This window comes from Opisthocomus hoazin, chromosome 1 (assembly GCF_030867145.1).
Source record: "Opisthocomus hoazin isolate bOpiHoa1 chromosome 1, bOpiHoa1.hap1, whole genome shotgun sequence".
In the NCBI taxonomy this organism is placed as follows: Eukaryota; Metazoa; Chordata; class Aves; order Opisthocomiformes; family Opisthocomidae; genus Opisthocomus; species Opisthocomus hoazin.
Genome location: NC_134414.1, coordinates 97852572 through 97866296, shown reverse-complemented (window position 1 = coordinate 97866296; position 13725 = coordinate 97852572). Strand labels below are relative to the sequence as shown.

The following is a 13725-nucleotide window of genomic DNA, read 5'->3' as shown; positions in this document are numbered from 1 at the left end:
TACACTCATGGAAAGTTTTTGTGAACTAGATCTGTAAGTTGCTCTTTTGTTTAACTATTTTATCGCAGCCCAATTCTAAAGGCATTATAACCTTAGCTAGATGGTAATACAGCTTAAGAAAATGGCCTATTAAAACACGCGTGTTGTTTCTTTGTGATGTTCACAATTACTTTTGTATAATTTTTTACCAAAAATTACCTAAGTTATAAAGGTTGCTTTATGAAAGGCTTGTAATACTTTAGAAATGTGTCACTTCAGAAATGCTGAAGAAATGAAAATAATACATCCCATGATGTTAAAGTATCTTCAAAATGTTTCACTTCTTTGGTATTCTCTTTCTGGAGTGTATGCTTTGTTTCTCGTCTTTTCTTGAATCTGCACCTCTGCAAGATTCGTAACCTCTTCAGGATTCACTGCCAGGTGCATCTTAGATGAATTAGCTTCAGGTTCATGTGGAAAAAAATTGAATGTGTAAACATTTTCTTTAGTAAGTAAAGAAATCAAGCTCCAGAAATTCTGTTTATTTTTTTCTTCACTGCTAATAAACTCTTGAGGGGGTTATTTAGTTATAATATCTGTGTCTGCATTCAAGAAAATCAGCTTTCTATTTTTGACAAAGATGTAAAATTTGAGGCTGTGTCTTGAAACTCTGTATTGGTGATAGGGACTGCAGCTAAGAACAGAACACTGTGGTGGAATGGAGTTACTGGGCATAGTTGTCTGACATATCTGTGTTTTATTTTGTTGCTTGCTTTAAATCAAATGGTAACCTGTTGCTTTTTGGGGTAATTGTGGTTGGTCTTATCCGTGACTTTCATTTCTGCATAGAGTTATGTCTGGATTTGTTTGGCCTTAGTATAGTCCAGATTCAACTTTCTTACCTTGGCCAATCTATTTCCATCATAAATTATATAACTGGTTAAGTAAAAAAAAAAAATAAACCCTCCCTTTTATACTTTATGACACCCAGCCAATCTACAAGCAGCAGCCACCTTAGAAGAGAAACCACCCTGCTCCCCTCTGCCTTTACCCCAGTATTTGTTGCTGAGCAAGTTTTATAGTGTGGAGTATCCCTTTGGGTCACCTGTCCTGGCTGCATCCCCTTCCAGCTGCTTGCCCACACCCAGCCTACTTGCTTAGGGGAGGCAAAGGCGGGAGGGGGGGACAGAGAAGATCGTGATCCTGTGTAAGCACAATTCAGCAATAGCCAAACACTTGGTTTGCTATTAATATTGTTTTAACCACAAATCCCAAACACAGCATCATGTGGACTGCAATGAGGTACATTAACTCCATCCCAGTCATACCCAGTACAAGGAGGACAGAAAAAATAGTGCAGACATAAACTGTATTTTGAAAATGCCTGTGTGTTAGTACACAAACCAGTCTATGAGATCACAGACTTAATGCATTCATGACTAGAAACAGAGATTATCACCTCTCAAGTTTCCTCTCACTTCCCTGTCCCACCCCCAGCCAAATTTAACATTTTGAAGTTGTTTTGCATTTGGAAAGGAGAAACCTCTATTTTTAGTTAATGTTTAAGAACGTCTGCATAGAGAAGCAAAATATATTAGAATAACTTAATTGTTACTATGTAAATCACTTCCCTCTCAGAAATAAAATTGGACAGCAAAGGTGCATAACTAGGAAATTACGACTACATAAAAGGGCATTTTTCATTTGTTCTCCTGAGGTTATTACAGTATGATATCGTGAACGTTTTTACCATCTATTATAATTATGGGAGACTGTTCAAAATGAACTTTTAAAATTAATAAAAATGTAAGTAAATCTATCATAACTAATTGCAACATTTTAATTTGTGTAAATAACATACTTGATTTATCTATAGGTACAATTATATGTTTAAATATTTTCTGATTTAGAACACTGTATCAGTCATAAACAGTGTAGTTGTTTTTCTTGATATTGTATGCACATTAATTACGAAATACCTGACAAACTTTTTCCAGAGTGCCTGATAACAAGTTCTTATCTCCTAATTGAGAATTCTCAGATGAAATGCCAAAGATTACAGCATATTATCATTATTTATATTGCAAATAGTGCAGTTTACAATATAAGGGCTGAGATTGTGCCTCTGAGCTATAACTGAGTTTTGGTCGTTCTGTCTTTTCCTGCAAGAGTGCTTAAGCTGTGCTCTAGTGCTTTTACTCCTATCGGCTAAAACCTGTGATTGGGCTACATTTTTGTGCTCATCTGAAAAGTGTGTATTTCTCTAAAGGTTTTTGGTAAGAAAAGTGACGTGCAGCTATGCTGCATACATTCCTGCGTCCTGAATTTTTGAACCAGTTGACTGATTTCAGTTGGATATAACAGCAAGCTAGTAATCTCAGAAACAATTACATTATTAGAAATAGTAAGTGAAAAACTGATGGCTGGAGAGAGGAGGAAGGCTGCAAAATGACCTCAGCAGTTATCTGTCCTGCTTGGTGTGCTAGAAGCCAGTCCCAATGTGCATGGCCACAGCACTTGATCCTTCCCGCCCAGGCACTCTTTGGGACCTGGGGAGTGAGCCCACTGCTGTGGGCATTTTGGGCAGTGACAGCAGCAGAGCATGGTGGGTGAAGACAGATGTTTGGGGGAGTGATAGAGAATAGGAAATGTGGTTAATATGGTGGTGATGGACATGGATGAGTACAGGATGCAAACCAATTAGAAATCAAACTTCGTTAGTTCCAGCACTGATTTTCATTAAAGAAATAAAGAAAGAGTAGCTGATGCTGGTGGATAGTCATAGAAATATGTAGTTAAATCTGATGCTGAAAAAAAAGAAACTTACTGTTCCTCTTATTTTGCTTTAGACCAGACCTATTTGATTGGAATGCTGTTGCTTCTCAACAGTCACCTGTACAACGATTAGACCATGCGTTCAACATAGCCAGGCAACACCTGGGCATAGAGAAACTCCTTGATCCTGAAGGTTAGTAGAAATTGTGTTCTTTTCTTTAAGTGGAAAATCAATTTTCCTCTGCCTTTGATTGCAAATCTTTGTGACTTCTTTGCACAAGAATTTAATATTTGCAAGATAAATCATAACCTGACAAAATCTTTTTATTTATTTATGCTTTCATGTTAACTTTGTGGTCTGTTGAAATAGTATAAGAACTGCCTGTATGTACATGCTCTGAAGCAATTTTTTTTGAGCTTTGGGGCTAGAGTTTTAACATACGTGCACTGAATTAAAGACATCTCAATAAGTAGTTGATTTCTGTTTCAAGGATTTAGAGTAGCTGTAGCATTTATATCTTCTGGAAAGATTATGAGTCTGAATTACCTTCTAATATATATCCAAAATCTGTATTCAGACTCTAGATACTCATATCTTTAAAACATGACTTCTACATCTCCTGTATATTGGAATTTTATCAAGATGACATGACTGATACTACTATCGTTTAGTCTTATATGTAATAGACTTGCCTATTTTACCTTAACTCTATCTTTTGCACTTCCTTATACAGTAATGTTTGAAAGGTTCCTTGTTTTTCACATGATCTTTTTCATTTTGTCCATTTCTGTGTATTTTCTGCCTTTTCTGCATTGCTGAGAGCCTAAGTAATTTTTTCTCAGAGAACACTTCTAAAATAGCCTTTAGTTGATGGCTGTTGTATTTCCTTTTCATCTATGCCTTTGTGTATATATATGTGTGTGTGTATATATATATACACACACATGCTGTCTTTTTCTACACCATAATCCATATGCTGTATTTTCATGCAATTTCCTACAATTTGCCTATTAAACCACTAATATATGCTGTTCTCAGTGGCTCAGCTTGTGGTGAGTTTCCAATGGGAAGAACCAGAATTTAAGAAAATGTAAAAATGAGTCTAAAACTTGGCATTGGGTATCTTAATCTTTAAATATAGTAGGGCATGTCTCAAGATTGAACTAATAGCCTTGTATCCTTTATATTTACCTAAGAGAAATATATGAAAAAACTGTCTGCTTATGCAGTAGTTGAACGTCATAAAGCGCTCTGCTCTGTAACCTTACTGCTTTGTAGAGTGATAAACTGTTAGACGAGGTGGTTTAATTGAAGATGGTGATATTTTGCCCTGCATAGAATTAAAAGAGGAGCATCTCAAGAGGTGCTTACAATTGGAGCAGTAAGTAAGATTTGAGAGCCAAAGATGGCGGGGACTTGCCGCCTCAGAGATGAAAGCTTCATGAGTGCCTCCTGAGTGTCCCTCTTGTGTGCAGTCAGATAGTTTCTACTAGCAATGCGTGGGGTGTCTGTAGTGGAACTTGCAGAAGAAATGCGCAGTAAAACCAGTACAGCTTTGCTTGCTAGTACACTACCTTTCATCTCTAGAACTGCATTTGTGTGAACTGCTGGAGAAGGAACAGACTCGCTGTGTTCTAAAGCATGAGATGCAGCTTGTAAGCTCTGAATGAGGTTGGAATTGAAAACTGGGTCACACAACTGAATAGATACAGTTGCAGTCTTTGCTATAATTGGCTGAACTTTCTTCTGAAAATAGATTAGTGAAGTTATTTTCTGTACACAAAAGTCACTTTTGATTAGACATTTTATTCTGGTTTTGGCAAAGATACTTGTAGTTGTTTAGCCAACAACTGAAAAACTCTCAGACATTGATGGTTTTCCAGAGGTCTGGAAATTATTTGCTAGTCAGTGTTGTAACTGTGCTTGCCACCTATTTTTTTTTCTCTGCAAATAAAAAACTGCAAACTTTTCCAAAGGAAAAATAAGTTCTGTACCGATTTTGAAAACATATGAGTTTGTGAAACTAAAACAATTTGGTTCATGATGATAGATCTGTTCTTAGGCTGGAAAGTAGAATTACTGATACCTAAGTAAGTGAGGAATATTGTTTGAAGGTTCCAGCATGCTACTTCTGTAATTTTTCTTTGTATATTTATCACCTCTCCTAATTAGATACTCGAATATCTCTGAACAGCATATTGTGTAACAATATTCTCTGGCTGTTAACTTAAAAAACCCTGTGAAGTGCTGTTACATTAGAACTAAAACAAATTATGCATTCAGTGGTGAAACGTTATTTTAATGTAACATAATATTTGTCAAAACAGCACATGTAATTTGTGAACACTTTAAAATTTGTTTTTGTTCATTAATTATTTGCTGCCTCAATATTTTTAAAATATTGAAGAACGTCTTCCTTTCTACATAATAAAGTCATGCTCTTCTGTAACTATAAGGTAGTTGAAAAAGAAAGGGTTTGGGGTTTTTGTTTGTGTTCTGAAGTTACTGATGATTGATACGTCTTGAAACAGATGACTATGGAGTCTGTCTTAGCATCTACATTTTGAAAAGTATTTTTTTTTTCTTCAGCCAAACATTTGTTTGCTAGGTTATGTAGGAGTTCATTTGTTTCTGAGTTTGCTGATATTTCAAGTGTGTTTCATGAGAAGTAGTCAGTTTGTTTCTGAGGTTGTTGATATTTTAGGTTTGTCCTGTGAGCAGCTTTTAAAACGTTGTTTCAGAATTTGATCTCCATTTCAATCACGAAAGACTTGAAGATACGGACTGTGTTTAAGTATTTCCTGTAAAAGTCATGTTGTGCAAATTAAAACTTTTCTATTTTGATTCATGCAGAGATGATGGTTCTTGCTGTTTTCCTCACTTATACTGACTAGTAGGAATGTTTTTTTTACATCAGCAGTGCGTCTTAAAGCAGGCGCTTTGCATAGTTTTTAAGCAGGTGAACTTAACAAAACCTACACTACCCAATTGTATTTATACTGATGATGCATGCATCTTAAAATACAGACAAAAGCACTAGGCGTCTTCTTCTGTGTCCTTTCATCTTCTTCAGAAATTCTTATTTTATACACAAGTCCTAAAGTAGTTTGACAAAACTATCTTGTTCCTGTTTTGCTACATCGAGTTTGTATCTTGTCTATGAAGCTTGATAATGTCTTATTAGTGTATGTAACCTTACTAACTTCTTAAAAATAGCAAGATGTATGTCTTTCTGCTTATAGCTATCCTCTAAACAAAATTAGGTAAAGAAAGATTGTGATTAATCAGGTGTTATCCGAAGATACTGTGTTTTGATACAAATTCCCAAAGCAGGCTACATACGCAGCCTAGAATAAATTCTGCAGAGCTATTCTGCAATCAAAATGTTCATAGCATTGTGGGGGAAAAAAGGCAAACTTGTCTGCAAGAATAAGATATGTGGTAGGAACTTTATTCCAGGCTCTTCCCTTTCCTGTTCAGACACAACAGGTGAGAGAGCTGACCCCATTCCACAGCAAAAAAATTAAATATATGTTAGCTGTTGGTTCTTTGTTTTGTTGTCGTTTGGGGTTTTTTTTTCCCCAATGTTTAAAAGGTGTGTAGAAAAACATAAGGTACAGGTTTCCTTTCTCTTTTCAGTCATGAAAAAGCAGTGAAAGATTCAACTCTATTCTGGCTGCAGGATTTGAAGGTACATTAAGCAAGTTTACCAATAATACTGAACCAGGAGGAGCTGTGGACTCCACTGAGGATAGAGAGGCCTTACAGAAAGATCTGGATAGATTAGAGAGCTGGGCAATCACCAACCATAAGTAATTTAACAAGAGCAAGTGCTGGATTCTGTACCTGGAGCAGGGTAATCCCAGTTATACGCGCAAACTGGGGGATGAGAGGCTGGAGAGAAGTCCCACGGAAAGCGATCTGGGGGCTTGGGTTGATGGCAAGTTGAGCACAAGTCAACAGCGTGTCCTGGCAGCCAAAAGGGCCAACTGTGTCCTGGGGCGCATCAAGCACAATATCACTAGCCGGTAGAGGGAGGTGATTGTCCCACTCTGTGCTGCACTGGTGCGGCGCCACATTGAGCACTGTATGTAATTTTGGGTACTTCAATATAAGAAAGACATCAGACTATTAGAGTGTGTCCAGAGGAGGGTGACCAAGGTGGTGAATGGCCTAAAGGACAAGGCTTAGGACGAGCGACTGAGGTCAAGTGGTTTGTTCAGCTTGGAGAAGAGAAGGCTGGGGGGTGACCACATTGCAGCCTACAACTTGCTCAAGGGAAGTGACCTTGGCTACACTTGGTGCAGCCTACAACTTCCTCCTGAGTGGAAGGTGCTGATCTCCTCCCTCTGGTGACCCGTGACAGGACACAAGGAAGTGGATTGAAGCTGCATCAAGGGAAGTTTAGATTGGACATTAGGAAAAGGTTCTTCACTGAGAGGGTGGTCGGTCACTGCAACAGGCTCCCTGCGGAAGTGGTCATGGCATCAAGCCTGTCAGAGTGCAAGAACTATCTGGGCAACACTCTTAGTCGTATGGTTTAGTTTTAGGTAGTCATGTGAGATCCGGAAGCTGGAGTCAATGGTCCTTATGAGTCCATTCCAACTCAAGGTACTGTATGATCTTTTTGATTGAATCTTTGTGGTGAGTGAAACGTAAGCAGGCTTATATGTCTATCTGATGCTCACTACTGTAGTGTATGAAAGATAACAAGGGGAAAAAATAAGAAGGTGTGGAGGAAATTGATGGATGGTAGAAAGTGTTATTTAGAAGAAAGTTAATAAAGACCTAGAGGTTAGTGGGCAAGATACAAAAAGAAAAATGTGTTTACAAATTGAACTCTCTAGGCCTAAGTATGGCTACATAACTCTCAGTGACCTTTTGTTGTTTTGTTGTTGTGTGTTTTATGATTATGCAGCTAAGATGTTTTAAATCTTGATAATGCTCTCTGTGATCCTTTCAAAGAAAAAAATAGTTATTTTCCTTTGGTTGCTCAAAGTTAATATTTGTGAGCTTCCAGTCATGTCTCATTCTACTGAAAATACTGTGCAAGGAACATTGGTCATTTTAATAGTGATTTTTGTTGTGATTTGAATGGCAAAGCTGGCATCTGGAAAATTTCTACTACAGTAATGAGTATTTTTTTAATGTTCTTTATATTTTTTGAGACTGTTACTCATGGTACATCTAAGGAAAATATTTGACTGGTTTTTCATACCTTTGTGATAACTATTGTGGTATTCAGAATGTAGATTCAAGTTGCTGACTTTTGAATAGACTTTGCTTGATTGTTTTCAATGTAAATAACTGAGGTTGTAATCTCTGGCTCTTTTGAATTTAGAGTATTTTAGACATAAATAATATAACCCTCTGACTATTTTGTTTTTAAAAATTATAAACTTAGTCTTCAGCTCCTTACATTCCTAACTCCTTATTCTAGGCTATTGTTATGTATGGGGAATGAGTAGTGATGGAGGTATTTGACATCTTTGTTGGTATGGGTTCACTTTAGATAATTTCAGCAAAAGACTTAAAATATCTTAAGTGAATCAACCAAATGATGAACACATTAGTAATTATAACTCATATATATGAAAGTTTGAACAATTGATCAAGCTGTTAAGATTAGTCTGTGTCTTTTAATGACATGTAGTTGCCCATACTTGTGGTTACATTGTTTAGTAGTTAACTGGTTCTCCATGATCGTTTTATCTATATTGCAGTTGTGGAAGAATATGATTCCAGTCTTCACATACAAACTTCAGAAAATATACTAAAGTCCACTGTTTTCCTTGATGTGTGTCCACTTTTTCATGAGCATCTTCTTAAATATCACCAAGCAAAGAACAGGACAAGCAAACAACAATAAACGTGTTATGGTCAGCAACACGTAGTAGTTACATGGTATTGGCTGTATACTGATTTTTATTTTTTACTGTGTGTTAAAACACACATGCTGTATAGGAGCAGAAAGACCTTCTGAGGAACAGTGGGGAATGCTCTGTCAGAAACTGAATCTGGGAATCCATCTGAGCTATGTCCTATCTCCCCCTACAACAACTGAGTGGGAGCGTGGTAGCAGCGGCAGCAGCAGCAGGAGATGAAGTGTCTGTGTGCTCGATTCTAGCAATAAACATCTGATTCTTGGTTTAATGAACTTGTCGCTGCTGTCACTTTTCTGGGTCTTCTGCTTGTTTGTGCTAGCCCAATAACAGATAGACTGTGAAGTTACATAATGGCATTTCTGCTGTCCTTTTTAGGTGAAGTAATTATCCAGTTTCTTATACTTTACTGTGTAGCCTGATTAAAAACCTCTTTCAATCCATCCCAGTCACATTTTCAATTTTTTTCCTTAATTTGCACAGATGACATGAGTTTTTGGCACCATTATTAAGTGATAATGAGACTCAGGCAGTTTTCTATTTGATAACTTTTTTGTTTGATCTTGACTTTGCGTACTTCTGTATCTTAACAGTAATGGGTTCTGTCATACCTGTAGCACAGAAAAGAGGGGGAAAAAACTGTCATCGTTGAAGTTCCTGAAGCTGTTAACCCTGTCTGTATCCAGTAGTTGTATACAGTGGCAATACTGTTTTTCAGTTCACTTTATTGTCCTTTCTAATAAGGCTCATGTCAAGGGAGTATGAGAAGATACTTGTTTTCTATCATGCCCTAAAGTTTAGAAAAGTTTTACCTAGTACAGTGTCAGTGTGTGTGGGTCTATTTTTTTTTAAGGCAGGGGGAGACAAGTCACATGAGCTATGCTTGATGTCTTGCTGCTGAGAATAGTCAAGGAAAATGCTGGATCAAGCTTAGAAATCATTACTTCAGCTGCACAAAAACCTTATAGTGGTTAGAAAATAAAATAAAAAAGGATCACTTTCTTCAGACTCCTCAAATCCTGGAATACTTTTGGTTAAATAAGAGGAAAGTCTACTGGATTCATAGTAATAAAGAAGTTAATGGTTAGAGGATGTTATTACTAGACTTTACGCATAAATATATGGACGTCTTCAGGTCTGGAGCTGCCTTTTGAAGTAACGTCACTGACTTGGAACTAGCAGTAAATTTTCAGTTGGGAAACTGTCATAGTGTTTGGTGTCTGTTACACAGCTATTCAGAAAAAAAAATACAGATCTGCAGGGGTCTTCAGTCCTGTTGCCAACTTAATGATTTGTCCAGTTGCAATATTGCTGAATTTTTTTTTTGTTTTAGGCATATCTTTAGTGACAACACAAGACTGTCTTTGAATATTTGCTGGTCTGAATATTCAGTATTCAGTCAGTATTTGAACATGTGTATATGAGCTAGGTGATGCAAAACAAATTCCTTTTCTGAGGATCAGACAAATTTATTTTATCAGCTATATATGTTTTAATATCTAATTTCTGGGTTGCTTTTGCTTCTATTTTAAAAGTAATTTGTGTTTCATGAGCACCTGCTCTGCTGAGGTATTCTGCAGCTGTGCATTTTGAGTGTTTCTGTGGAATGTATGATTAGTGGATGGCTTTGGTTCAGACACAGACTTCTAAAATTATGTCCTGTTTCAAGCTAGTCAGTGAGCAGTTGTTAGCTCTTAGCAGTACTGTTCAAAAGAAGAAAAAGCTAAATCACTTAAAAGGAACTGGAATTCCTAATAATGTCCCTGCTGTATTTATATGTCTTAAAATTCTCCTTTTTTAAAAACATACAGGAAAAATGTGTTGAATTTGTCTTTTCGAGTTTTGTTCATGTGCTGGCATATGAATTCTGCTTCTTTCTAAGCATTCATTCTACTGGAACTTCATATAGCAGGGTTGGACTTGCATTAGCATTTTTACAGCAGTGAAGTACAGCAATGAAAACACAACCCTTTAACTGTTGCTTTACTGTTTGTCAGTACAAATTGCAGCTCTAAGTGCTACATATGTCATCATGCCATATCATGTACTTTGTCTTTAGTTCATAGCACAACTCCGAAACACAGAGCAAGCAAAGGGCTATGGAAATACCTTCAAAAATAACAGGAAAACTATACAATTTATTGGCTATGTAGTGTGATAGGTAAACTTTTATCTGAATGAATTTGGAATACAAATAGATTTTTCAAGTAGTTCCTATCTTGATCTATATTCCTGTTGTAATATTTTACTTTAAAGTTCCTTTTGATAAATAATTGCCCCCAAAATTAAACTGCATTTCTTATTTTCTTACGGATAAGATGAAAATCCTGCCCTTTTTTTTTTGCAGTCTCAAGGAAATAGAAATAGCCATCAAAAATAGTAAATTCACTAGCCTCCATCTAAACCCATTTTCTTTTCCATATTTATGGATGGCTTTGTTACTGCCTCACTGACCTGTAAGCAATGTAATTATCAAGAGATTACTCAACAATCGGTAGCTCTTTCAGGTTTTCATGAAAATAAATAGCTGGAAGGCTGTTGTGTTAAGAGACTCAAGGACAAAACAGGCTTTTCCTCTTATCAGTCAGATTTCAATTGGAAGCAGGGTGCATACGTTACAAAAGAAATTAGAAGATTTTTGTATCACAATCAGTTTGCAGATTATAATACCATTTGAAATACTGAACTTGAATTATAAAGAGCTCTGTAGTAACTTTGCATTGTAGATAGTTACAGACTCACAGAATGGTAGGTGTTGGAAGGGACCTCTCGGGGTCATCTAGTCCAACCCCCCTGCTGAACCAGGGTCACCTACAGTAGGCTGCACAGGAGCTTTTCCAGGTGGGTCTTGAATATCACTGGAGAAGGAGAGTCCAAAACCTCTCTGGGCAGCCTATTCCAGTGCTCTGTCACCCTCAGAGGGAAGAAGTTCTTCCTCATGTTCAGCTGGAACTTCATATGCTTCAGTTTGTGCCCATTGCCCCTTGTCCTGTCGCTGGGCACTACTGAAAAGAGTCTGGCCCCATCCTCCTGACACCCACCCTTCAGATATTTGTAAGCATTTATTAGGTCCCCTCGCAGCCTTCTCTTCTTCAGGCTAAACAAGGCCAGCTCCCTCAGCCTCTCCTCGTAGGAGAAATGCTCCAGTCCCCTCATCATCCTTGTAGCCCTCCTCTGCTGGACTCTCTCCAGTAGCTCTTCATCTTTCTTGAACTGGGGAGCCCAGAACTGGACACAGTAATCCAGATGGGACCTCACTAGGGCAGTGTAGAGGGGAAGGAGAACCTCCCTTGACCTGCTGGCCACACTCCTCTTGATGCACCCCAGGATGCCATTGGCCTTCTTGGCAACCAGGACACACTGCTGGCTCATGGTCAACTTGTCATCCACCAGCACACGCAGGTCCCTGTCTGCAGAGCTGCTCTCTAGCAGGTCGACGCCAAGCCTGTACTGGTGCATGATTCAGCAACTGTAAGGATCAGTATGTGGAGGGTCTGAAAGTATTTGGGATGTAGAATAGATCACGTGGTGTTTCTCAGCAGCTTTTTCTAGCAAAAAGAGCTGAACATGTTTCCTCAGTGTTTAGACTGTGAACCTGAGTGAGTCAGTCACTTTTTGAATGTGTAAAAGGGAATAATCTCAGTAATATCAGTGTAGGCAAGATGTGAAAATAAACAATTCCATGTTGTCCAAAATACTCCATATTTTCTTCCAATTGTGAAGACTAGTACCTTTCACCCTGAAAGGAAAAACTAAGTTGTTATATTTCCACTATGCAAGCCAGTATGGAAGACCTTTGCAGAGATAGTTGAATTCAGTGACACCACTGACTGTTCAGCCTTCTAAAAATATCCATTACTACTTCTAGCAAGCAATGGAGCTTTCTGAAGTGTTAATATTCTGAAATATTTACATCTGACCATCGTTTTCATCAAGAAATAAAAAAATAAGGAAAAAAGGGGAGGGGGGCGCTTTGGGAAATGTTATTTTGCTTGTATTTTTTACAAAGTTAGGGAATACCAGCTTGATATTGAAGCAGTCAAAAGGCCTTGTATATGAAATAAGAATGAAGACTGCAAAAGAGTAAACAACTGCTTGTATCTGCTTTGACCAGGTGAGGAGCTCTGCATATGTTCTAAAGGGCCACAGACCTTTGTTGCCATGTCATCAGTAGGGTGTCTCCCTGTTTTAATGAAGCCCTGAGCACATGGCAAGGGAAAATGCATTGAAGCTGACAATATACTACTGAGTGATCTCGGCATGGTGAAATGTGTTTGGCTGAGTGTACTTCTCTGCTGAAATGGGTCAAGGGATCTTTAACACTGTGAATGTTTTTTTTTTTTTTCTGTACGTCCTGTTGTTGTTCTGCCTCAAGCATGTTCTGTAAGAATGTTTTACCTATGAGCTCAGCATATGTGTCACATAAATGCACATATGCCATCTTTTAGACTTCCAGAAATGTTTTTCTGTTGAAGGCAAGGAAAGTAAGGACTGTTGCGAAAAGCCATGTGGTAGCCATAATTTAAAAGTATTTTCTTCTCTACAGATACATTTTTACAGTATTTGAGATAACATCAAACAATAGTTATTAACTTGTTTGTCATGCATCACATGGGAGTAGGAAAACAGTCCCTTTGCTGAGGGTCTTCTGACAAAGGAGGATGTTTGTTCTGCGCATATAAATAAAAAGATTATAAAATTTAGTTGTTCTTGCCTTGGTCTAAATGTTTTCTTCTCTATTAAAACAGGAACAACCACTGATTTTTGTGATTTTGGAGCTAAGATGCAAGGGATAGACAATAGTTCTGGAGATCATGTAGATTTTATGAACAGAAGTAACAATGTTAGGAGGAAGAGGACTGAAACCTTTCATCTAGGGCATGATGATTTTCTATAGGATACATCTTAAAATTTTGTCTACCCTTGCACAGGTGTATGACATATATATAAATATTAATTCTGAATGCATGATCCAGCAAGAATAAACTAAAAAATTAAGAAAGCAAGCTCATGGTATAACAGGAATTTGGGTGCTAAGTGCATGTCTTACTGCCCTTTTAATAGCTGACTAAATACTTCTATAGGTTC

General features: G+C 37.5%; 1 protein-coding gene across 17 annotated transcripts in view; it reads left to right on the top strand.

Moving 5' to 3' along the window:
* DMD (dystrophin) overlaps window positions 1-13725 on the top strand; it is a 1341705-nt gene that overhangs the window by 432535 nt on the left and 895445 nt on the right. For all 17 annotated transcript variants that reach the window (XM_075430270.1, XM_075430262.1, XM_075430225.1 and 14 more), the window contains one exon: window positions 2829-2947. In XM_075430270.1, the coding sequence (XP_075286385.1) occupies window positions 2829-2947 (119 nt within the window). The remainder of the gene's footprint in view (window positions 1-2828; window positions 2948-13725) is intronic.